The sequence below is a fragment of the Acomys russatus genome, chromosome 7 (assembly GCF_903995435.1).
Source record: "Acomys russatus chromosome 7, mAcoRus1.1, whole genome shotgun sequence".
NCBI lineage: Eukaryota > Metazoa > Chordata > Mammalia > Rodentia > Muridae > Acomys > Acomys russatus.
In genome coordinates this window covers 7,177,588-7,202,367 of record NC_067143.1, presented here as the reverse complement: position 1 = coordinate 7,202,367, position 24,780 = coordinate 7,177,588, and the positions used below count along the sequence as shown (strand labels likewise).

The following is a 24,780-nucleotide window of genomic DNA, read 5'->3' as shown; positions in this document are numbered from 1 at the left end:
TAATTAACTGGCAGAGATAAAGCCTTGCTGTTTCCCTCACCCACCCCCAGTCTCTGCCCATTCTACCTGCTGACCCCAGCTCTCAGCCAGCGATCTCAAAGCTCCAGCCCACATCCAGGTGGGGTGCTCGCTCTCCCTCGCTCCTTGTCCTCCAGGAGACTCAGCTGGCACATGAAAGGAAATCTTTACCACTTCCTGCCTCCCCACCCCACTTGTCGCCCACCTCATCTATTACCTCTGGCTAACCGTCTGTTGAGCACTCATGTTAGGCACTGTGCTAACCATTTATGCAATTTTGCCTCATGGTATCCTAGAAGTCCTATGAGAGAGTGAACATCTGGTTTCTAGGGGAGGACTAGGTTCGGATTGTCACACGGCCACAGTGTTTATCCAGGGTCTAGCAAATGGCAAAGCTGGGCCTCAAGCTTCTGTCTGTAGGACTCTAAATCTTTGGACTTCGAGCCATTACAAGAAGCTTCCTGCCCAGAAGACAGACTGGGTCTGGCCTTAGCACTACCTTCAAGTTCCTTGAGTTTTCAAGCACTGTCCCCCACTGGGCCCCTTCCAGAGAGCAGACTCTGATGTTTCTGAGCAGTGGTCAGAGGCATGCGCACCCACCACAAACTAAGCCTTGGGTATCCTTGACCTGCAAACCCCTCCGATCGTCTTGGCCCCAATGCTACTTTAAGGGTCTCCCTGGCCAGAAAAGCCCATCCTCTGAGTGTGATTGACAGTATCTAGGGAGGCCTGGCCCCACCCTGCCTTCTATGTCCTGGAGGAGAGGCAAAAGTAGCACAAGAAGAAGGAGGAGGAGGAGGAGAGGAAGAGGAAGAAGAAGGAGGAGGAGGAGGAGGAGAAGGAGAAGAAAGAGAAGAAGGAGTTGTCTAGGTTAAGTGGCAGAGCCAGGATGAGACGACAGGCGCTGGTGCCAGGCCTCGTGGGTCTGTGTCCTGACCCTTCCAACCATGGTGACAGCTTTGGGTAAGCCACTTTCTCTCGAACGTCTTTCTGGTTTTGGTACTATAAAAGGACAGTCCCGTTACCTCTGCCATCAGCGCCTGTAAGAGGTCACTCAAGTCTCCCTACCAGGCAGCCAAATTTCATACAAGAAGCCAGAAAACACTACATAGGGTTTCCATTCCCCGCCTGGCATCCCTTCTGCTTGGGATGAGGGCATCGACCCCACCTATTGATGAAGGGACTGTTGAGGATTTACTCTCATTCAAACAACCACAGAGAGGTTGTACCCCTTGCCCAAGCCACGGGGCTGAAAATGGTGAGCACCTGCATTCTGGCCCCAGAATCTTCTGTTTTCTTAGTCTACCCCATCCTGCGTGCCGAAGAAGATGTGGAGGCTGGGGCCGAAGAGATAGCTCACTCCAGAAAGTGCAAAGACCTGAGTATGGACCCCCTAGAATCCACAAAAACAAATTTTAAAAAGATGGCATCATGTACTTGTCATCCACCACCACCCACCTGCTGGGAGTCAGAGACAGGAGGTCCCTGCGGCTCACTGGCCAGCCTGTCTGTCCTCATCAGTGAGACCCTGCCTCCAACAATAGAGTGGACAGCACCTGAGGCACATCAGATGTTGGCCTCTGGCCTCTACACACAATGCACACAGATACAAGGTGCAGGTCTGCCCTCAGCCAGCTTACTACGCAGGAGAGACGTGGAGAGACGTGCTGAGACGTGCTGCCCCTCGGCACCTGCTGTCCTGCTTCATCTTGTGGGCCTCTTGGTCTTGGTGTTCGCTAGCTAGCAGGACTGATGAGGCAGAGAGAGGTGTTCTGGGGAGCCAGGATTCCTGGTGCTCCTGGAACCCCACTGCACTGGCATGCATGAATAACACATACACACACACACACACACACACACACACACACACCACATACATGTACATACCACACACACAAGTACACACCACATACACACCACACACAGACACACAGACACCACACGTGCACACACATACCACGCACACCACACACACATATACACGCATATACACCACACACACACACACACACACACCACACACACGCACCACACCTATATACACCACACACACATATACACGCATATACACATACACTACACACCACACACACACACACACTCACACACAGACTACACACAGACACACACCACACACACACAGATACACACCACACAGACACCACACACATACACACCACACACACACACACTCACACACAGACTACACACAGACACACACCACACACACACAGATACACACCACACAGACACCACACACATACACAACACACACACACACACACACACACACACTTGAGCAACTCTGTTTCCTGAGTTGTTGGGAGGGTTGACAGTCATTGCTCATACAGTTCTGGGAGCTACACCGGCATGTGGGAAACTGTGTCTCCAAAGCTCAGCATGGTGGCTCCCATCTGTGATCCCAGGAGTCAGGAACTGGACGCAGGAGGGTTGGGAGATCATCCTTGGCTCCGTGAAGAGTTCAAAACCAGCTTGGATGATAAGAAATGCTCTCTTACAGGGCCGGAGGGTGTGGGTCTGTTTGCTCAGAGTGCTTAAGTTAGCAGGCAACCCCCTCCAGCCCCCACCACCCTCCACCCCCACCCCACCCCACCATCATCATGGGCTCTGCCACTGGCTACCTGTTGACCTTGGGCAAGCCATGTCCCCAAGTTGTCCTTCAGTCTTTTCAGAGAAACTAGCTAGCGGAGCCAGATAGCCTTCCCTGGAATTGTCCCAGGGTTGGGAAGCCTGGCCAGGACTACATGCCATGCTTAGGTGGGTGTGGTCTCCTGGCAATCATAGGCTTGGCTGGCCAGTCACTCTTGGCCACTCTGAGGAGGAAGAAAAGCTGAGTGGGACAGTCTCCCTCCACACATACACAGGAATAGGCTGAGCCAGTGATGGTGAGCTGCCGCTGGGAGCAGGCAGGTGAGTCACTGGGAAGCCTCGGTGGTTCTGGAGCTCCACGGCGCCAACCCCCAGGCAGAGGAGCTGCAGAACTGAATAGTGCAATGTGAGAGCTGGGGTACAAGAGAGAGATCAGTGTGTCCTCACATGCTCCTGATGACACCCGAAGGCCATTTGCCTTCACGCTTTACCCAGGATCTCAGATGTTTTGGCATGGCTTACGGATCATGCCTCTCCCCCGCCCCCCCCCCCTTAATACCACTCAGTATCTCAGGATCCATCTGCCAGCCATGATGTGCTAAGACTGCACCGGCACCCCAGGACAGCTGATAGGGCTTGAGGTCTCCACATATTTAAAGCCCCTCTTTTCAGCCTCCAAGCTTTCACCATCCTCCCAACCTGTATTGCAGATGCCCTCTCCTAAGCCCTAGGTTCAAATTTGAGGTTTGCATGTACTTGAGAAATGTGCTTAACGTCTCTAAGCCTGAGTTTCTTCACCTGAGAGGGAAAAAAAACCTTTCACCCCCCTCAAAAGGCCAGGACCCCGGCATCTTCACAGGCAGGCCTGTATGTTCACTGCTAAATTACCAGAGCCTGGCCCTGTGGTCGGCAAAGTGGGCACCCAGCAAGTCTTTATTGAGTGGTAGGGAAGCAAACCGTTGCAGCCCGAGTGCTTGGCAGGAGAGTAAGCGTGCCCTGGGTTCACACACAAATGAGCAGAGGCTAATGTCAGGGCTGGGATGCCAGTGCAGCCTCTGTGTCTGCAGTTTCTTCCACTGTCTGTCAGGGATCCCCACTACGGACCCCTGGAGATCAGGGCTCCTTATTTGGAGGCCCATGGAACCCCCTCCAGACCATATGCACAGTATAGTGTGATCTAACCTGATAATTTGTGTCCAGAAAGTAATTTCTTAATTGTAGAAAGATTTTTATCTTTTATTTTATGCATATGCTTGTATATATCAACAATCATGCATGTGGTGCCTGGAGAATCCAGAATTATGAATCAGATCTCCTGCAGTTAGAATTACAGGTAATTGTGAGCCTCCTAATGTAAATGCTGGGAACTGACCTCTGGTCCTCTGAAAGAGTGGTAAGTTCTCCTAGCCGCTGAGCAATCTTCCTGATACCCCAGTTTTTTTTTTTTAATTTTTATATTGTCATTATTATCATTAGTGAAGGAGGGGGAGAGGCATTGGGGGGGTCACACATGCCATGACACCTGTAGAGGTCAGAAGACAATTTTGTCAAGTTGATTCTCTCCTTTCCACCTTTATACATGTTTCAGGGATCAAACTCAAGTCACCAAGTTGGGTGGCAAGGGCCTTAATGCACTGAGCCATCTAGCTGGCCCCAGAAAATGATTTTAAATAATGTTCTGCTGTGAAAGATGTATATCTGCCCATCTCCTGGTACATTTCCTCATTTGGTTCATCAGAACCCCGGAGAGTCTTTTCTTTAAATGCAGAGCCTTGGGCTAGAGTTACACGGCATGGTTGGCAGAATGCCTGCCTAGAAGGCACAAAGACTGGGCTTGCTCCCCAACACCATATCAAATCAGGTGCAGTGTTATGTCTGTCACTCCAGAACTTGAGAGGTAGAGGCAGGAGGATTGGAAGTTCAAGTTTATCCTCGGCCGCACTGTAAGTTTGCAACCAGTCTGTAATACCTGACACCCTGTCTCAAGAAAAAAAAAAAAAAAAAAAAAAAGGTAAAGCCTCTATCTTTGTCTCTGAGATCTTCATTCAGGGCCCAATCAGCCTGTTGCCCTCTCACCCCTACCATAAACAAGCTGTTGGTCTGCTGTCTCCTACATACAAATGTAATGACCACAGGGCCTTAGAGGGGCCTGCGGGCAGTCTGTGTGGCTGTCATGTTAGGGTACCACTGTTCTACATATCCCATGGTTCCATGTGTGGAGTCAGCACCTGAAACTTGAGGAGTCGAGAGACCTAAACTCAGAATTTTTGTCTCTTTTTAAGAATATCTTTCTTGGGGCTGGAGAGATGGCTCACTGGTTAAGAGCACTGCCTGCACTTCCAGAGGTCCTGAGTTCAATTCCCAGCCACCACATACATGGTGGCTCACAACCATCACATCTAATGTGATTTCGTATTGGTTTGGGTTTGGGTTTGGGTTTGGGTTTAGGTTTTTGGTTTTTCGAGACAGGGTTTCTCTGTGTAGCCTTGGCTGCCCTTGACTCACTTTGTAGACCAGGCTGGCCTCAAACTCACAGTGATCCACCTACTCTGCCTCCCGAGGGCTGGGATTAAAGGTGTGTGCCACCACGCCCTGCCTCTGATGTAATCTGATGCCCTCTTCTGGCATGTAGGTATCCACACAGATACAGCTCTCATATACATAAAATAAATCTTTCAAAAAATTTTAAAAAGAATTTCTTTCTTGCTACAAATGTTTAGATAGATAGATAGATAGATAGATAGATATTGGAATCTAAGATATATAAATAAAATCACCTCTCATCTCACTCCCCCACCTCTCCCCCAGTGCCCCATGATTGGCATAGCGGCACACAGCTTTGCTCTAAGCACTTGGAAGGCAGAGGCAAGTCAATCACTGTGAGTTCAAGGCTGGCCTAGTATATATAGAGAGTTCTAGGCCAGTCGGGCTACCCTTTCTCAGTAAGTAAATAAAAACTGTTGTCAACACTCCGTATGTGTCCGATCATCACACTACCAGTGTGTGCATCATCAGGTGTGGTCCATCTTCTTCTAAGCACATTTACCTTTTCTTACATTTTAAGGCCAATAAAATCATGCTGCATCATAACCTCATCTTTCATACTCCAAACTTTCTTCCCGTGTTATTAAATATTCATCCGCCGAGTCGTAGCACAATGGCTGCATGATGCCTTGTTGCAGGCAAGTCTCCTGCTTCTGAGCCGGGAGCATATGTAACCCCGAGGGCAAAGCCACAGGAAAAGTGTCACCCATCTTCCCGAAAGCACAAAATTGGTTCGAAACTTTGGGAGGGAGGGAAAAAAAAAATTTCAGTATCAAAATGAGTACAGATATGCCTCCGTGTCTAGAATCTTTAAAAGAAAGCAACAAGGCCCCAATCTCTGTGAACCTAATGTGTTGTTGCCCTCTGAGCTTAGAAACAGAGGAGAACAAAATTCCAGTTCAAGCCCCTGTGCATACATATGCACAGGAAAGTGCCCGGGGAGGAAACGTGACTGAAGAGCTACAGCTTGAACTGGACAGAGAAGCCAGTGGCCCTGGCCTGCACCCTCCCATCCCTCCCTGCATGACATCACTGTCAAATGTGTGCGTGGGGGCCTTGCCCCTGAGAAATCGCCCTCCTACTAAGGTGGAAGCCAGCTTCCCTTGCAGCGGCTTTTTCTTTCTCTTTGCACCCAGGACCAAACAGAGGTTCGTGGTCACCAGCTGTGCCCACCGTGGGTGAGCTGCCCTCCTTCCTTCTTAGGTTCTACCAGCGCATTAATTTGTTATGGTTTTCCAATGAAGCTAGGACCCACTCATTCCAAAGCAAGAATTGTATAGAATTGTGTAAGTACCAAGCACATCTCCCAGTTACCAGATACCTACAAAGTGTCAGGGAGCATACAGTTTTATCTGTATTATCTAAAGTCTTCATAGCATCTTTGCAAAGTATATATTATCTCCCCACCCCACGCCCTTATTGAGCAAAGGAGGAGGAGGAAGAGGAAGAGGAGGAGGAAGAGGAGGAGGGGATGGGGAGAGGGAGGGGGAGGAGGCAGGCAGGGTGCTGTGCACCTTTAATCCCAGCACTTGAGAAACAGGACGATCTCTGAGTTTAAGGTCAGCCTGATCTACATAGTGAGTTTCAAGCCAGCCAGAGCTACACCTGTCTCAACCATACAAACAAACAAACAAACAAACAAACAAAAAGAAACAGGGTGGGAAATAATCTCATCTGTCCATCAAGCACTCACCCAGTCAATGTGTATCAAAATCTACATGCCAACAAACAAACTGATAGCACTTTTTGCCTTCAGGGACTTGTAGGTGAACAGGGACAGTGACGTTCTACAAGTCATTTTACAAACCACAGTGAGCGCCTCAGACTGAATCCACCCCTTCCACTTACTTACCAAACAGGTCACCTTTTGTGTGTGGCGGATGGGAGGGGCTGAGGGAGGGACCTCTTGACCACTCTGCCCCTCATCTCCCCTTTGAAAAAAGGGAGATGTGGTGGCAGTACCAGCCTCCTAGGGGTGCTGTGAATAACAAGTGAGTTAACGATGTATGCAGCATTCAGAACAGAGCCATGCCAAGGTACCTTGCCGTGGGTGGTAATATGGAGGGGTGGCATGGGTAATGGGGCGGAACTGAGTTCCGGTGACATTTAATTGACAATTACAAGATGAAAAGGGGTTTCCTAGGTGACATATACAGAGGTTAAGGAGGGGACAGGGTGTTGGAGGAATATTCTAGGTAGAAGGAATAGGAAAGTACCTGAGGGGCTACCAGGGTGTGGCTGGACCACAGCGGCAAGGAACCATCCTGAGTGCTACTGGTAGCAAAAGAGCCTGAGCTCTTGACAAGGCATCTCCAGGACCAGGGTTCGTGTGTAACCCTGTGGCCCTAAGTCCGGTGAGAGGCTCGGTAAATGCTGAGTGAATGGCTGAGCACACATACAGCTGTGTTGGCTTCTGTTGTCTGCCACAGCCCCATCCCAACTGCCCTGCCCAGCTGTGCACATGCATTTTATCAGGCGCTTTCCTTGGGGCGGTATCCTGACCTGAGTTTGGGTGGGAATCTCCAACATCTGGAACTCAGCAAGGAGGCTGTTTTCCTCCTGGTTTCCCATGACATACCAAGAGGCTCGGATGTTAGTCAGCGTGTTGGGGATGGGACTCTTTCTGAATAGTCTTGATGGAAAAGCAGCCTCCAGGATCAGGATAGGGCAGAGTCCCTGCTGTGCAGGCACAGACAGAGGCACTCAGAGCACTGGTTGACAACCTGTGCTGGCCCTGACAAGGTGTAAGGGACTCAGTTAGAAAAGCAGAGGTGGGCTGGACACATGTCGCAATTGGTAAAGGGGTAGCCTTGCTTGCACCAGGCCCCTGGGTGTGGTCCCCAGTACCAAGCATGGGGGCACACACCTCTAACTATAGTATTTGGGGTTGCAGGGGGGTGGTGTGATCAAAAGCTCAAGGTCATCCTCAACTACATAGTAAGTCTGAGATCGGCCTGCATTTCATGACACCCTGCCTCAAAAAGAAAGAAAGAAAGAGGGCAGGAGGAGGCCAAGAGGATGAGTATGCAAGTCTAACAGCCTGAGTTCAATCCCAGAACCTGCATAGAAAATCCAAATGTGGAAGCTGGAGAGATGGCTCAGTGGTTAAGAGCACTGTCTGCTCTTCCAAAGGACCCAGGTTCAATTCCCAGCCACCACATGGCAGCTCACAACTGTCTATAATACCAGTTCCAATGGCAACACCCTCACACTAAAATAAAAATAAATAAATTATATAAAAAAAAAAACAGAAAAACTGAATGTGGTATCTCGTATGCATATGCCATTCCAGCATTATTTCTTCTTCTTCTTCTTCTTCTTCTTCTTCTTCTTCTTCTTCTTCTTCTTCTTCTTTGTCTTTTTCTTCTTTTTCTTCTTCTTCTTCTTCCTCTTCCTCTTTTGGTTTTTCACAACAGGGTTTCTCTGTGTCACCTTGACTGTCCTGGTGAGTACTTTGTAGATAGAACTCACAGTGATCCACCTGCCTCTGCCTCCCAAGTGCAGCGATTAAAGGCGTGCATCCCAGCTTTTCTAAGTGGAGGGAGGAGAAAAAGACAGGAAGGAGAATCTTCTGGGAACACCTGCCACACCACAACTGAAACAAGAGAGACTACTTCAAAAAGTTACCCTTTGGCAGAGGCACACACACAAACACCTTAGAACTTCTTCCTAAGAAGAGAAAGAGTAGGGTGTGGGGAGAGATGGCTCTGTGCTTAAGAGCACTTGCAGTCCTTCCAGAAGACTCGAGTTTAGTTCCCAGCACCCACGTCAGGCAGCTCACAGCCATCTGTAACTCCAGCTCCAGGGGATCCAATGCCTCTGACCTCCTTGGGCACCTGCCCTCATGTGCCAACACCCACATTAACTACTTATGTATAATTCAAAATAATGATTTTTCTTAAAAGAGAGGGGCTAACATTGAGCCCAACCCCCATTTCTCAGATGGGGAAACTGAGGTTCAAAGACCAAGTCCCCTAGGTCATACCAATTGTCGTCAGAGCAGAGCTAGACCCCAGATAGATAGCCATTATCGATCCTTCTCAGCAAAATGTTTCTCCACGGTGCCCTGACTTCCACTTCACAGTTGGTGTGGGAGGGGTCTCAAGGTGGGGGGAAGGCAAAGCCATAGTCACCCCAGGATTTCAGCCTTCCAACCCCACATGGAGCACATACCACAAAAGAAATTCTGGAGAGCAGAAGTGGGTGGGTTGTTCAGGGTCACAGCCTGCTTATGCCGTATGCCATATTCTTTTTTTTTTTTTTTTTTTTTTTTTTTCATCCTTGCTTTTTTTAATTGAGTTTGAGGTAGTTGTTTTTGTTTCCTTAAGAAATGGGAAAAGAATGAAGCTGCGTAAATACAACGGTATTAACTCTGAAAACCCCCTGCCATTTTAACTCTCTTACTGCAGAAATAAAAGAGAAATAATTTGTCCACCCACACGTAGCTCTTTCTGACGAAGGTAGGTGAATATTGCTTTGCGAATCGAGGAAGGCTGCTGGGAGTGGAGCCTCACTGACTGAGCCCAGATTGAGAGGAAAGGCACAGCAACCTTGAAAGGGGCCAGACCACCATAGGTCGGCAGAGCCCTGTGATCAGAGGCAGAGGCCAGAGTCACCAAGCCCTCCTGTCCCTCCTTCCGTAGGCCTTCCCCAGCCGGTAGAGATGGAAGCACTGGACGAGGCTGAAGGACTCCCCAGCAAGCAGAAAGAGATGCCACCACCCCCGTCACCCTCACCGCCCTCTGAGCCAGCTCAGAAGCTGCCACCTCAAGGCACTGGGAGCCACTCCCTCACCGTCAGAAGCGGCCTGTGCCTCTTTGCTGCCTCTCAGTTCCTGGTAAGGATGTCACAGGCCTCGCCCCTGGCCTGAAGAGAGGGTGGGTTGAGGAACGACCTTTTACTTCTCCCCAAGATAGATGCCTGGGGAGGCTGGGGGACGAAGGCCTATCTGGTGGCCTCAGTTACTCCCAGCCTTCACGACCAGTCTCAAGGGAGGGCTGGCGTCTGAACTCCAGTCTCAGGAAGTAAGCTCCTCATATCCCGCTAACCCTAATAGCCCAACTCAGAAGACAGGGACCACTGGTCCATGAGCCCCTCATCCTACTGAGTTCTCTCTGAGGGCCTCCTGTCTAAGGAGGCCTTTCTGGGAGACTTCCCTTCTGTGTGTACCGGTGGGGTCTCCCGTGGGAAGGGCTCTGTCTAAGCTGCCTACGATTAGCTTTTCTCCCAAAGAGTGCTGAGGTCTCTCCTCTGGGTACATGCATGGCCCTTCCCTCTGCTGCCCTGTCTGAGAGCTTCCTGGGGGCCCAGGTTCGGGCTGCCGGTGAGCCCTGCAGGGCAATATAGGGGCAAAGAGCTACAGCTGTACGCTCAGTCTTCCCCCCTGACTGCCCCAGCTCGCCTGTGGGGTGCTCTGGCTCAGTGGCCATGGCCACTCCTGGCTGCAGAACACCACAGACCTCATCTCCTCGCTCACACTGGTGAACCATCTGGGACCTGTGGTGAGTAAACTCTGGGGAGACTCCCCCCCTCCTAGGATCGTGGGGTGGAGTGGGTTAAGCTGGGGCTTCCCCTTCCCACCCTCACAACACCCAACTGGGGCATCTGAGTTCAAGAGATGCTCCCAAGAACCCAAAGGCCTTCTGTGTGCATCCCACCCAGACCCAGGATAAAATAGATAAGAGCACTGCCCTCCTCCAAGCCCTCATGCACTGACCTCTCTGTCTGATGTTCCCCAGGCCTGGCTGGGTTCTGGGACGTGGGGGATCCCAAGTCTGCTGCTGGTCTCTCTGACTGTGGGCCTGGTCATCATCCCCACCCTGGTAAGGTGTCTGCTTGTCCTCAGCCTCAGTGCCGTCCCTTCCCTCCCTCTAAAGCCCCGCTTCCCACCAGATCCACCTGACCTGGATCCTGAATAGGGCAAAGATGGGCTTGTCGCCCTCAGCCAGCATGCCTCCTGAAAGCAAGAGGCTCCTCTCTAGACCTGGCTGAGCCTGAGAGAAAGGGCTGAGGCAGAAAGAACCCCAGGCTCCACCGAGAAGAATTAAATCCCCAAGAAACCAGGGATGGAGAAGGGAAAATGAGGGGTGGGGGGTCGGACCTGACATGTAGGAGCCAGGAGAATGTGGCTGCTCTGAGCAGCATCAGATGGCACAACCCCTAAGCGGTACTCCATGAAGCTGTATCCTCCCAACCAGGTGTGGCACCTCCTCAAGGCACCCCCAGAGCCACCCGCCCCACTGCCCCCAGAGGACAGGCGCCAGTCAGTGAGCCGCCAGCCCTCCTTCACCTACTCAGAGTGGATGGAGGAGAAGGTAGAAGATGACTTCCTGGACCTGGACGCGGTGCCCGAGACACCTGTGTTCGACTGCGTGATGGACATCAAGCCCGAGACTGACCCCACCTCGTTGACTGTCAAGTCCATGGGTCTGCAGGAGAGGTGGGAGGGGCAGAGAAGGGGGAGGGCCTCGGGATGGCAAATTCTCAGCCTCTTTTACAGCATAGGCGCCTAACTCGTGGTATAGTGTACAGACAGGGTTATCCTCCCAGCTTAGCATGTGTAGACGGGTACTTTTCCAGTGACGACTGTTGATCAGGGTACCAAAAAAAAAAAAAAAAATACAGCTCCTTCCCAAGCACACACAGTCCCGTTCAGGTGTGCACATAGACATACTTGTGCTTTCCTTGGCTTGAGAAAGTCAGGGTTGGTTTCCTTATATGGGGCTCGTTGATGCCTTGAATTTACCCATGTTCCTCATAACTTGTAACCTGACTAAGGGACAGTACGTAGTCTTTCCCAAAACCTCTAGGGCAGGGAACCCTACTTCCCTAGAGTGCCCCCATAGTATTCCATGAGTGTGCTTTAGGAGGTAGTGGCCCCGTCAGTTTACAGCTAAGGAAGCCAGCTTACACCTGGTTTGAGTTGCCCACAGAATGTCATAGAAAATACTGGATAAAGACTCAGAAGACCTAGGCAATACTCATAGTGGAAGCCTGGACAGTGTTAGTGCCCTGCTGAAATGCGATGTCTCTTTCTATGTAATGGGGATCTTCCTGGTCCTGGTGTTTTAGACACTGAGCCTGATGAAGTTGGCTGCTGCCAGCACCCCTTGGGCTCCCTCCTGCCCTGGACGCTGAGCACGCTAGCCCCTCTCCTAGCTGAGATGCACTTAACCCAGTGACAGTCTCACTCTAGGACTGTGCTGCTAAGGGCTGATACTGTGCTCTTTTGTTGTTATTGTTGTTGTTGTTTTTCGAGACAGGGTTTCTCTGTGTAGCCTTGGCTGTCCTGGACTCACTTTGAAGACCAGGCTGGCCTCGAACTCACAGCGATCCACCTGCCTCTACCTCCCAAGTGCTGGGATTAAAGGCGTGCGCCACCACCGGCCCCAGCGACACTGTGCCTATCTTGAGCTTGAGCCTCGCCTTAGCAGGTGGCTCCCCAGGGGGGCCTCTTTCCTCAACAGAGCCTAAGGGAGGGCCATTAGCGACTGCTTTGGGGTTAAGCTTTTGGGGCAGGGACACACACACACACACACACACACACACACACACACACACACCTGCCCTCGCACCCCCACTGTGGGTAGGAGCAGACAGAGGCCTAAGCAGAGCAGTGAGCTCCTTAGGACAGGTTCTTTTCACATCCTTCTTCCTGGAGTCCACTCTGCTCTTTGCTGACCACCTCCCTTTCTCTCACGCCTAAGGCTAATATCCTCTTCTATGGCCCTTGCAGGAGGGGCTCCAATGTCTCCTTGACCCTGGACATGTGCACTCCCGGCTGCAACGAGGAGGGCTTCGGCTACCTGGTGTCCCCAAGAGAGGAGTCAGCCCATGAGTACCTGCTCAGTGCATCCCGTGTCCTCCGGGCTGAGGAGTTGCACGAGAAGGCCCTGGACCCCTTCTTGCTGCAGGCGGAGTTCTTTGTGAGTCCTTCCAAGTGGCCACCCACCTTTGCACTCATAATGGTCCATCACCCGGCCAGCCAGTGCTCCAGAGTGTAGAGACCCATACACGGAATAAACTAACACCCCTTCATTGTCCTCTCCCCCAGCATCCCTGGGCAGTCTCTCTCCCCTCCCACCCATCCCCCTCTGAGACCTGATGTCTTCATCTGGAAAGTCAGACAAATGGCAGGGTCCTTGCAGGAGCTAAGGAAGACAATAGCACACATCAGGCAGAGAGTGGCACTTCGGGGTCTTGTTGCGAGGGCTGTGCTCTGGAAGCCATAGAATGCAGTCTCTTGGTGGTGGTGGTGGTGGTGGTGGTGGTGGTAATGGTGGTGGTGTAGTTCAGTGGTAGAGTACATGCCTTGCCAAATAGACAAAGCTGGGTTAAGCCCATAGGAAAGAACACTTCATCTTCCGACTCTCGCGTCTCCCCTCCCTCCTCTGCCTACTTCATCAAGGACGTTTATCCCATGCTCCTGGGTCTCCGCTCTTCTCCCCTGGGTTTCAAGCTTAGGCCCTAACTCCTTTCCCAATAAGTAACAATCCTGATCTCCTGCCAGGTGCTGAGCCAGGTAAGAGCTCAGCCATAGGAAAGTGTAGCCTGTATCAGTAAGTCTGAAATGAGACTCGGCAGAGTGAGACAAGAATAAGCCTTTGATTCTGAGCCTCAGAGATAGCAAACTCCACTGCCATGGAGGTCTTAGCTTTGTTTGCCCCCATGGTCTGCACCCATAGGTAATAAAAAAAAAAAAAAAAAAAAAAAAAACCAAGAGGGGGAAGGAACTGAGACCTCAAAGCCCAATTCATTTCCTGTCAAAGCCACCAGTCAGGTAGCTCACCTGCTGAACTGCTTGGGCTCTGTGCTCCAGACTCCACCTGCAGAAAACCACAGAGTGATGGGCCCCAGCCTTCTCCTCCAGCCTTGTGCTCCACTCCATCCCAGCAGGAACTGCCCACTCCTGGGCCAGGTGACTGGTGCCTTCCTCCCATCAATCCCGCTCAGTGTCTCTAGAAAGCCTTCCTCGGCTCCCACTCTCAGCTCCCATCAACAGTCCTGCATGTCACTTCCTGCTCAGTCGATACCATAGATTTTTGCAGAGAGGAAGGAACACAGCCTGCTCACCCACTCCACGGGCAGTTCTGCACATGTGTATGGTGGGGGGGGGGTATTCATTATTTCTTTTGATTCTCACAAGAGGCCTAGAAGGTACCATCATTGGCATTGTGAAAGACCATAGAGTATATCCAGAAACAGGGAGCCGTATGACCAGATGCCAAAGTGTGCAGACAGATTAGAGGGGTGTCCATAGGGAGGTATCTCTTAGGAGGCACCCCAGAGGCCATGGGTGAGGGGATGGAGCTGAGGTGAACCTGAGAGTTAGAGACAAATTGGCGGTGCAGGGCTGAAACTAGTACTCTCAGCAAGTGGGGCGCCATGAACACAGACCCCCATGGACCTGGGAAGAGGAGGGAGGCACAACTGAGAATGGCAAATCAAAGGAAATAAAGCCAAGTTGGGAAGATCACAAGTTCAAGGCCTGCCTAGGCTACATAGTGAGGAAGTTTCTGAGGCTCTGCCTCAAAATTTAAAAAGGGGCGGGGGGGGTGGAGAAAGAGCTGGAATATTTGCTCAGTGATGAGGTTCTTGCCCAGCACGCACAAGGCTCTAGCTTTAGTCTCCAATGTGGAGGCAGTGGGAGGAACGGGGAAAGGGGCGTGAGAAACAGGCCTGGTCCAAAGAGACCTCACAGGCCAGGGTGCCCATGCCACATGCAGCTGTTTAGAAGGGACAAGTGGCCCTTAAAGGATAAGAAGCCAACTTCCTCGTTACTGGGCAATCAGAGAGTTCTTAGAGAAAGTGGCCTCAGATAGACAAGATTTGTGGAAGAGATGGGGGCATGGGTAGAGGGTTAGCAAGAAGAAAACAACACAAACAAAAATCCAAGGTGAGAGTGACCAAAGGGAGGGACACATGTCTCCAGAGCTACCTGGCCAGCTCCTGCAAAGAGAGCAGGGAAGAAGGTGATGACTGGCAAGGTCACTTCTTGTCTTGCTCATTTTCACGTGGTCTTTTATTGAATGTCTATCACAAACCAGGCTGTCCCTCACTAGACGATTGCTGCGCTGTATATTTTATGCCCTTGGCATTTGCCAGTAACTATTCTAAATGCGGGTGTGTGCTAACTCACTTAGCAGTCAGCGCTTGTCAATGAACACACGAACTCAAGAGAGCCCCTGAGCTGGTGGTTGGAGGCAAGCAGCCCCTGAAATCAGAGGACCACCCTGCAGCTGCTCACAGCCCCGTGTCTTTCTCGTGTAGGAAATCCCCATGAACTTTGTGGATCCTAAAGAATATGACATCCCAGGGCTGGTGCGGAAGAATCGCTACAAAACTATCCTTCCCAGTGAGTACCTGCTGCCCCAGGGTGGGAAAGGCAGTGGGGCCTGTCATTTGGGAAATCCTCAGGTCCAGAGCTGGGCCCCCTGGGACGCTGGACAGTCATCAAAGGAGATGGGATGGAGGCCAAGACAGCCAAGGAAGGGAAGGGAATGAGAGCAGATTCAGTTTCTGGCCCTGGACCCTCACCCTTCCTGGCCAGTGGTGCAGTAGAAGCACTGAGAGAAAGGATGGCTGTGAGGCAGTGAGCAGTGTCTGGTGTATTGGTGTGGGTTTTTTCCTCTTATGAGTACATATAGTATATTTTAAGAGGACGTTAAAGGCTCAGAGAAGGTAACTGGCTCTTCCACAGTCACACAGCTAGTAAGCAAAGACCTGCCTCACACACCTGGGCTGCTTCTGTGACCCTGGAACCCTTTGTTTACCTGTGTTCTGTATGACCTGCCTGTGAGTCAGTCCTCTAGCAGGAAATGAGGCACCGTCATGCTGTAGAGATCTGGCTGTCACAGGGTGTGTGCAAGTGAGGTTACACAGAGAGCCCCCCATAAGGCTTGTCTCCTTTGGAGGTGATTAGACCAAGTGACCTACTGTCTCCATTCCGTCCCATGGTGTCATTTTCATCAAGGCCTTTGGGGGGCTAGCTCAGAAGGAGGGGGGTTGACTTACTGAGAGTGAATCCCCCAAAGCCCACTCCACCCAGTGTGAGCCCTTAAAACTCAGTTTGCCATCAGCATCTCCAACAGCAATGTAAGAAGATGTCATGACTTATTTTTAACTTTTAAAATATCGACTTGTGGTTGCTATGGCTACACAGTCTCTAGGTAGTTACGTTTAAACAAAGCACCATTTAAGGCCAGGATGCCTTATTTGGGCTGCTCACCTCTCCTCTCAGCTTATCCTCCCTGCTCCTGTTCTTCCTGGGGGCAGGAGCCTGGCTGCCCCCCGGGAACCTAGAGTTTTTCTGGCCGCCTTGGAATGGTCACTGGGGTTAGCCATATATGCTATGTGGTCTTGCTGGATCGTCAGCAGGCTCCCAGCTCCCCCAGCCACGTGCTGAACCTCCAGGGCCCCACACCAGACATAGAAGAGTTGACCCTGAACCTTAAGAGACTGGACTGGGGTCAGGGGTCAAAGGGCATGGAAGGCTCAGCAGAGGCAGCCTCTGGGATCGGGGACGCCCTGAGATTTAGTCCTATTATTGATCACACACATTTCCTGAACCCCACCTCAGGGACTGAGAATTTGGATTCTACACACAGAGCTTGGTGTCTAGCAAAACCAAAAACAACAAACAGCCCTGTGGACAGTCCTAGGGTGAGCACCGAGTCAGCAGGCTGTGTGAAGGTCAAGAGTCAAGGTCACAATGGCTGTCCCAGTCAGCAAAGATGCATGGCTCTCTCAGATCCTGCCCCCTCCCTTGGATCCTTACTACCAAATGATTTTTGGGGGGTTCAGTCTTCCGTGTTGCCCAATTCTAATGAGCACCCTTTACATATGGAGCACTGGCATAAATGTCCCTGGGCGAGGTGCCAGACAAGGCAGCTTGTGACCTTGACATTTCTTACTGGATTGTGGCAGTCATTTCCTGACGTGCCTTTTCTCCATCTTGTACCTCTCTCAACAATGAGGCACAACAGAAACCTAATCATGTCACCTTCCCCCTTGAGCACCGTCAGTGTCACCCTCTCTAAGCATGGGAGTGAGGCTGTGTGGCATCTGGCGCCTCTGTGTGCCAGCTTCCATCCCTCATCAGTCTCAACCACGACCTGTGCCCCTGGTCCAATCCCTGAAAGGTGCCACATCTTTTGGGAAGCACGGTCACCCTAGCCCAGTCACTCCAGCCCGAGAGCTCTCAAACCATGCACCACGCGTCTTCCTGCCCGATGCTACACCCTCTCTAAGATTGAGACCTGCGTGTCTTGTTGGTCTAGATGGTTCTTCTCGTAAACACAACACCAAGCAGAGCCAGCATAAGCCTGGTCTGTAGGATGCAATCACAGCCATCACCATGGCAGCTCTCTGACCAATTTCAAAGCTCTCACATCTGGCCAGAGAGGGCAGTGCCCACATCGATCCTTCCAGCCCTGGATAGGTGAAACGGAGATGGTCCGGGCAGAGCTGCCTGCTTGAGAACTCTCTCTGTTGGCCATGCGGAAACCCTCTCTTACTTGCTCTTACCCCTCCCATCCCTAAACCCCTTCTATGCCCTCTCTACAAGAACTGGCCACCCCACGTCACCTACCACTAGCCAGGCAGAGACAGGGACTGGCAGAGGAGGGCTGGAGATGAGAGGCATATGCCCGTCACCTTCATCGCCCTAACAGCTGTAGATTCTTCTCCTATTGCCTCTGTCTGCTGGAAGCTCATGACAAACAGCAACTGCCTGTTACGTAGCATTCGCCATATGCTATTGGGCTCAGCTTTCTCCTGTTAACTCTTTTTTTTAATTATTTTATTAATTTATTTTGTATGCATATGCATGTAAGCATATGGGGGGCACACGTGTGGAGGTCTGAGGGCAACTTGTTAGATTCAGTTCTACCCTCCAGCACATGGATCTCGAGGATCCAACTCAGGCTTGGCAGCAAGCGTCTTTTTACCCTCTGAGCCTTCTTACCAACCCCTGCTAACTGTTTTTATCTTTATAAGAAAAAAGGAGGGCACTGGGTAATGATTCTCAATAGCATCCCTGCAGTGTCTGTGAGAGCACATGCTGCCTAGGACCCCCAGAGGAAATGTGGGTGCTGTGGTATAGGACAGAGAAGTTGGGCCCTGTCCCAGAAGGCCCAGCTCACAACCTCCCCTGCCCCCCCCCCCAGATCCTCACAGTAGGGTGTGTCTGACTTCTCCTGACGCTGAAGATCCTCTCAGCTCCTACATCAATGCCAACTACATCCGGGTACGTAGCTCCATCTCATGGCCCTCCCAGCCTCAGCTGGGATCTATCCTCCAGGCCGGCCCCCAAGTTCAGCTCCTACAAGCCCCAAGAGGAGCCTAAGTGTGGGACTGGGCCCCGGGAGTGCTGCCTCTGCTCCTGACCTGACAGGCTGGCCTTGGGTGACTGCAGGGCTACAGCGGGAAGGAGAAGGTGTACATCGCCACACAGGGACCCATCGTCAGCACCGTGGCCGACTTCTGGCGCATGGTGTGGCAGGAGCACACACCCATCATTGTCATGATCACCAATATCGAGGAGATGAATGAGGTAGGGACCCCGTGCCATTGCTCATTGCTCCCTGTTTTGTGTCCCCACATGAAGCATCTCACTTGCCCATTAATCTTGATGAGGATCTTGTGAGCCTGCTGTGTACTCAAGGCAACAGAAGGTGTTGAAAGTTAAGGTATACACTCAGGTTCCCACAGAGCAGGGCAGAGCCTGGAGGTGGCTCCTTCCTTTCCATCCAATGGTCACGATTTCAACCATGATTTTCTGCTGCCTCCCACTTTGCCACTGATGTGGAAATTACTTGATGAACAGTTCATTCAATTGAATCTCCATTTTAAAAAAATGTTTTTTAGGCCGGGAGTGGTGGCGCATGCCTCTAATCCCAGCACTCGGGAGGCAGAGGCAGGCGGATCGCTGTGAGTTCCAGGCCAGCCTGGTCTACAAAGTGAGTCCAGGATGGCCAAGGCTACCCAGAGAAACCCTGTCTCGAAAAAAAAACAAAAAAAAAAATTTTTTTTTTCCAGAGGAAGGTTAGAGAGATAGCTCAGCTGAAGACCTGAGGGGTTTTTGTTGTTGTTGTTGTTTTCTGGTTTTGTTTTGCTTTGTTTTGTTTTGTTTCTGAGACAGGGTTTCTCTGTGTAGCCTTGGCTGTCTTGGACTGCTTTGTAGACCAGGCTGGCCTCGAACTCATGAAGGTCCACCTGCCTCTGCCTCCCGAGCGCTGGGATTAAAGGCATGTGCCACCACGCCCGGCTCATTTTCATTTTTCAAATGGGGAAACTGAGGCTCAGGAATGCGGAGTAGGTCACACGTTATGAAGCCAAGATTTCAACACAGTCCTCCAAAGCAAGGCCTGTTGTCCTTCTATTCCTGTCTGTTGGCCCCAAAAGAGCAGCAGACGATGTGGGAGAAGAATAGGTGTGTGACACAGTCTGATCTTGGTCCTTGCAGAAGTGCACAGAATATTGGCCTGAAGAACAGGTAGTCCATGATGGCGTGGAGATCACCATACAGAAAGTCATCCACACAGAGGACTACCGGCTGCGTCTCATCTCCCTCAGGGTGAGGCCTGGAGCTAGACAGGGCAGGGCTGTCTGGGAGGCTTAGTTGAGACTCCCAACAGAAAATGGTACTGAAAGGCCTACTGTACAAGATACATAGGCCTGTGGCACTCCCAGGACTTACTGGTAAGACCCTAGGGGCAAGACGGAGCTTCAGCTGCCTCCCCAGACCTTATCTGCATGTGCCATCAAGCTCTTCCTGCGCACTGTCGCACACAACAGCTGTCCTCTACAGCCTCTCCAAGCCAGGACTGGCTGGGTGAGGAGGCCTCAAGCGCTTCCAGTATTGTCTTACCGTAACTGGGGGTTCTTTATGACTTTGAGTGCCCTACAATGTCCCTTCCACTGGGGTGCTGCACCCAATATGTCTACCACCAGAGGGCAGGCGCTCCTCGCTGCTCTAGGACACACAGTCATAGTTATAGGAAATGGCAGGAAAGGAAGAAACACACAAAATATGAGCAACACAAAACAGCCCAGAAGAGTGGGGGAAGGCATCCTCCCACCAAAAGTTGGGCTTCTTCCAAGATAAGCAGGGGCATTATCTGCTCCTGTGGGGCATTAGAAGGTTCTGGTTTAGACAGTCGTGTGTTTGTGGAAGGTGGAGTCTCCTATGATAGCCCCGAATGATGGGGAAGTTAAGTTGGGCACCAGGAAGCTGATGCCCTATTCAGAAACAGCCTGCAAAGGCCACTGATGCTGACAGCCACAGGGTGCAGCCACAGAAAGCACCTCAGTTCCCCTGAGCTGCGCTGTCTCTCACTGGGTGCAGTGCTGGGAAAGATGCCAGGGTGCCTTTAGCTCCACCCCCCCCCCAGAGGACAGTGTCCACATGAGCATCTAACGTCAAGACTTCCTGGAAACCCTGAAGGCCAGGGAGTGAGGGGAAGGTACTGTGGTCATTGTCACAGCCATGTAGCCCAAGGACATGAGAAAACAGCTTCCAAGTAGAAAGAAGCTGGTGTGTGGGGCTGCTTGTCTTCTCAGTGCTGAGGGACCAGGTAGGGAAGAGCCAGGGTGTCTTAGGGTTTGAAGGCATTTGCAAGCACCTGCTCTGGGCGTGGTTCTGGGTTGGGTACTGGGTACTGTCATTAAGAAATCAGCCACAACATATTTAATATTGGGAAAGAAATTTGATACAAAAGGGGGAAAGAGTAGAGAGGGAATGGGTGCCCCAAAAAGGAGAAAAACTGAGAGAGTCAGAGAGAAAGAGCCAGAGAGAGAGAGAGAGAGAGGAAAGAGAGAGATAAGGTGGTAGTGTGCTACCTGGCAGCAGGTGATGATGTTGGAGGTTGCTAAGCAACCTAGAGGCAGGCTAGTGGATCTGCTTGTGGACGAACACTGAAGGCACAGCAAATACTAAGGAGCAAATAGCAACTAGTGACAGGCAATGATACAGAAGGACACACTGCCAGGGGGCATGCTCTAGGCGGGGCAAGAGGGTTTCCTGGACGTGGCTGTGTGGGGTCTTGGAGGATTGGTAAGGGGTGACCAGAAGTGGACAGGTGGGAAAGCTTTCCTAGCATGCAGAAGGAGCAGCTGTGTGTGCAAGCACATGTGTGTGTGTGTGTGTGTGTGCACACGCGTGAGCGAAGGCGTCCATTTCCTGGATCTTGTCCTCCCAGATCAGAAAGGGTGATGGAGCAAGGAAGCTCCCGGGGGTCTCATCTCATCTAATCTAAGGGTAGGAGTCACATGTGACGGTGTGCACTCTTGATCCACCATCAGATTCCCACACAGTGGATAGGAGGCTTCAGCATATGTAGTTGGGAGACGGGAAGCCACCGCATCCCTTAGTGATTGGTTTCTTGGTTGGGTGTATGTAGGGTTAGGTTTCCAATACTAGAGATCTGACCAAGGTTGTCTCTCACACTAGACCCAGAACTCTCTCACTGAGCTACATCCTAGCCCTTTTTATCACTAAGTTTCCCAGGCTGGCTTGGAACTCGCTCTGTAGACCATATAGGCCTTGAGTTTGTGATCTGCCTGCCTCAGGTTCCAAGTAGCTGGGATTATAGGCCTGGACCATCAGGCCCAGCCAGCAAAAATTCTTAAACACAGTGCAGCGTGTCCAGATTTAGGTTGGGGAGGGACCATTTTGATGCTCTGGGTGTTTGGTGGTCAGGGAGGAGGTGGAAGGTGGGATCATCCCCCTGTGGGATGGTAGTACAGGGAGGAGAGTGACAGCAGATAATGAGGGCAGTGGCATGGGCAGGCAGAGAAGTCCCTATGCTCTGGGTCATGTGACTAAAGGGCACCTGGAACATCTGTCAGGATAAGGAACTTCAGCATGGTAATGAGCTGGAGAAGAGGCTCCTTGCCTTTCTTGAATGATTTTAGAGTTTAGATGCCTATGCACACGTGCGCTTGCATACCAAGCTGACTCGGATCTGTCTTGTGCCATGAAGCAATATGGTAGATAGGGCCCTGAGGATCCCTACTCTCTCTGTGTCCCTCCCTTCCCTCCCTTCCCAGCTCCATCTTTGGGTGAATTAGGTCTGAAAGTATTTACATGTATGTGGGGGTCGGGTGTGGGGGCTCTCTCTCTCTCCTGGGCAGAGAGGGACTGAAGAGCGAAGCTTGAAGCATTACTGGTTCACATCCTGGCCTGACCAGAAGACCCCAGACCGGGCACCCCCACTCCTGCACCTGGTACGAGAGGTGGAGGAGGCAGCCCAACAAGAGGGAGCCCATTGTTACCCAATCATTGTACACTGCAGGTGGGTTCTCCTGGCCACCACCTAGGGCAGAGCCACCCCCATCCCTGGGTTGCTCTGCCCCTCACTCCATCCATCCATCCCCTTGACCCTCAGTGCAGGGATTGGGAGAACTGGCTGCTTCATCGCCACCAGCATCTGCTGCCAGCAGCTGCGGCGTGAGGGCGTGGTGGACATCCTAAAGACCACGTGCCAGCTCCGTCAGGACAGGTCAGTCCACTGATCAGGGACGGAGAGGGTGGCAGTGGTACGTGTGCATGAATGAATCAAGGGACAGTTTGACAATGCAGACACAGTCTGTAAGGCAGAATGGGGAGCAGAATCAAACAGGCAGCTCTGCTCTGGAGGAAGCCGGAAGAGAAGCAGCTGGCGGGGAAGGGCAGGGGCTGAAAACAAGGGTGTGTCCCCCGAAAGGAAAGGGCAGAGGGAAAGTCTGGGAAGAGTTGGTCTCTACAGACTGCGGAGCAATTGGTTCCCCTAGTGTTTGGGGGGGCCCCTCCAGCAGCCCACCACCTCTCTACTGGGCAGGGGTGGTATGATCCAGACTTGCGAGCAATACCAGTTTGTGCACCACGTCATGAGCCTCTATGAGAAGCAGCTGTCCCTCCAGTCCTCAGAGTGACCACGCTCTTCCTCTGAGATCCTCTGGGCACTGCCCAGCTTGAGTCTGGGCCTTCACCCCAACTACCCAAGATCTTGCCTTGGATCCTGGGCCTGCTCCTTGTCCCTCCCTCTCATTCTCCCTTCCCTTCAGTCTGCTCCTTCCCCCTCTGTTGCCCTGGCCTGGTCCCTACCCCCCGTCTAGCTCTTCCACTATACATACTGCAGAGTTGCGGAGGGCAGAGGGGGAGGGAATGTGCCAGGCCAGGCCTGGGGCCCCTGGGCCTGACCCCACACCGTACAGATATGGGGCCTCAGTTTTAACCATGGTTCCCCTGCTACTTGGTCCAAAACGTTTCCGCGACACACCCCAAGCATCCTATCTCAATGTGTTCTGTCTGTCCATCCATCATTAGCTATCTGTACCAGACACTGTGTCCCCTCAGCCAGGAAAGAATTGAACTGAGCTCTCTCGTCCCTCAGCCCCACCCCCACCCCCACCCCACTCCCAGGGCAGAGGTAACTGCCTCTGGTCCCACCAGCTCCTCTGAAAAGGCAGATTGTATTTTGCCACCAGGATGCAGATGGCAGGAATAGGACCCAGAGACAAGGCAGGGGAGCACGTGATGTTCACAGAGAGATTCCTGCTAAGAAAGGTTCCCAAGCAAGGATGGGCATCACCATAGACGGCTTCTGAGTGTTTGATGCTCTCAGGAGGCACAGGTGAGAAAGAGGACAGGTGCAGCAGGGAACCCCAAAGAGCTGGGCCCTGAGTGGGGGCCCCCCAAGAGTAGGATGGGGACACGACTCCAGACCTGTGAGACATCTTTCTGTGTCACTATGGGAAAGCCCAAATGTCTCGCTGCGTGTCGCCCTGCGTGTGTTCCCTTGTCCACACGTGTTGAGAGCCCATGAGCAGGGCATGCATGACTCTTCGGCAACATGTGTTATCTTGGAGCCCACGTGTTTTTATTGCTGACTTTAAATATTTATTCCACGGCAAACAGAGACATTTGGTGTCTTTTTATAATTCGCTCGTGGTCATTGAATAGAGCAATAAACAGAGCATTTTGAGCAAAACTAGCCTCCTGGTCTGTCATTTCCTGTTCCCTCCTTACACCCCAGGCTTTTGTGCCTTTCCTTCCCAGCCCATGTGCATAAAGTTGGCCCTTGTGCTCACTGGCGCCCCCTGTGGAGACTGGGAATATGCGTGAAGCTGGATTTGAAAGCCAAAGCCCATTAATACCTCGGGATTCTCACCCGCCTTCAGTCCCGGCCACAGGCACACTGCACCCTAGGGAACCTCAGAGATGGGTAGGAGGAGCCCCCTGGAAGGCAAAGTAGCTCACAGCTGAGCCAGGGAGGCCAAGGGGTGGGGCAAAGGGACATTGCCATCACACCCAGGCCCCTCTCTGGTTGGATACAGTGCTCCTTTTCTCTGGAACCCTACCTGAGCTTTAGACACCCTTATTTTTTCCTTATTGCCCGTGGCATCCCCTGCACAGCTGAATCCTTTGAGGCCCTGCTGGCTGGTCAGCAGCCCTGCCCTGGGGTGACTTCCATATATACAGCTTCAGCCACTCACAGCATTATCCCAGGGGCAGAAGACAAGGACAGAGAAGTGTCCCAGGTGGCTTAGGATGTAGTTCCCTGGGGCCCTTTGTGTTTAAAGCTTTACAAGGGAACCTGCTGTTTCGCAGCTGCTCTTGGGACCCTT

General features: G+C 51.8%; 1 protein-coding gene across 2 annotated transcripts in view; it reads left to right on the top strand.

Annotated features, from left to right (window-relative positions):
* Nucleotides 1-23,290, top strand: part of Ptpn5 (protein tyrosine phosphatase non-receptor type 5) — a 57,784-nt gene extending 34,494 nt beyond the window's left edge. The window contains exons 4-15 of one of the 2 annotated variants that reach the window (XM_051148569.1): nt 9,816-10,009; nt 10,569-10,673; nt 10,911-10,994; nt 11,370-11,611; nt 12,908-13,097; nt 15,442-15,526; nt 18,339-18,418; nt 18,587-18,724; nt 19,637-19,747; nt 22,306-22,466; nt 22,560-22,673; nt 22,992-23,290. In XM_051148569.1, the coding sequence (XP_051004526.1) occupies nt 9,816-10,009; nt 10,569-10,673; nt 10,911-10,994; nt 11,370-11,611; nt 12,908-13,097; nt 15,442-15,526; nt 18,339-18,418; nt 18,587-18,724; nt 19,637-19,747; nt 22,306-22,466; nt 22,560-22,673; nt 22,992-23,085 (1,598 nt within the window). In that variant the 3' untranslated portion in view covers nt 23,086-23,290. Of the gene's footprint in view, nt 1-9,815; nt 10,010-10,568; nt 10,674-10,910; nt 10,995-11,369; nt 11,612-12,907; nt 13,098-15,441; nt 15,527-18,338; nt 18,419-18,586; nt 18,725-19,636; nt 20,294-22,305; nt 22,467-22,559; nt 22,674-22,991 lie in introns of those variants that run through there. The other variant, XM_051148568.1, reaches the window with a different exon arrangement.
* The last annotated feature ends 1,490 nt before the right edge of the window (nt 23,291-24,780 follow it).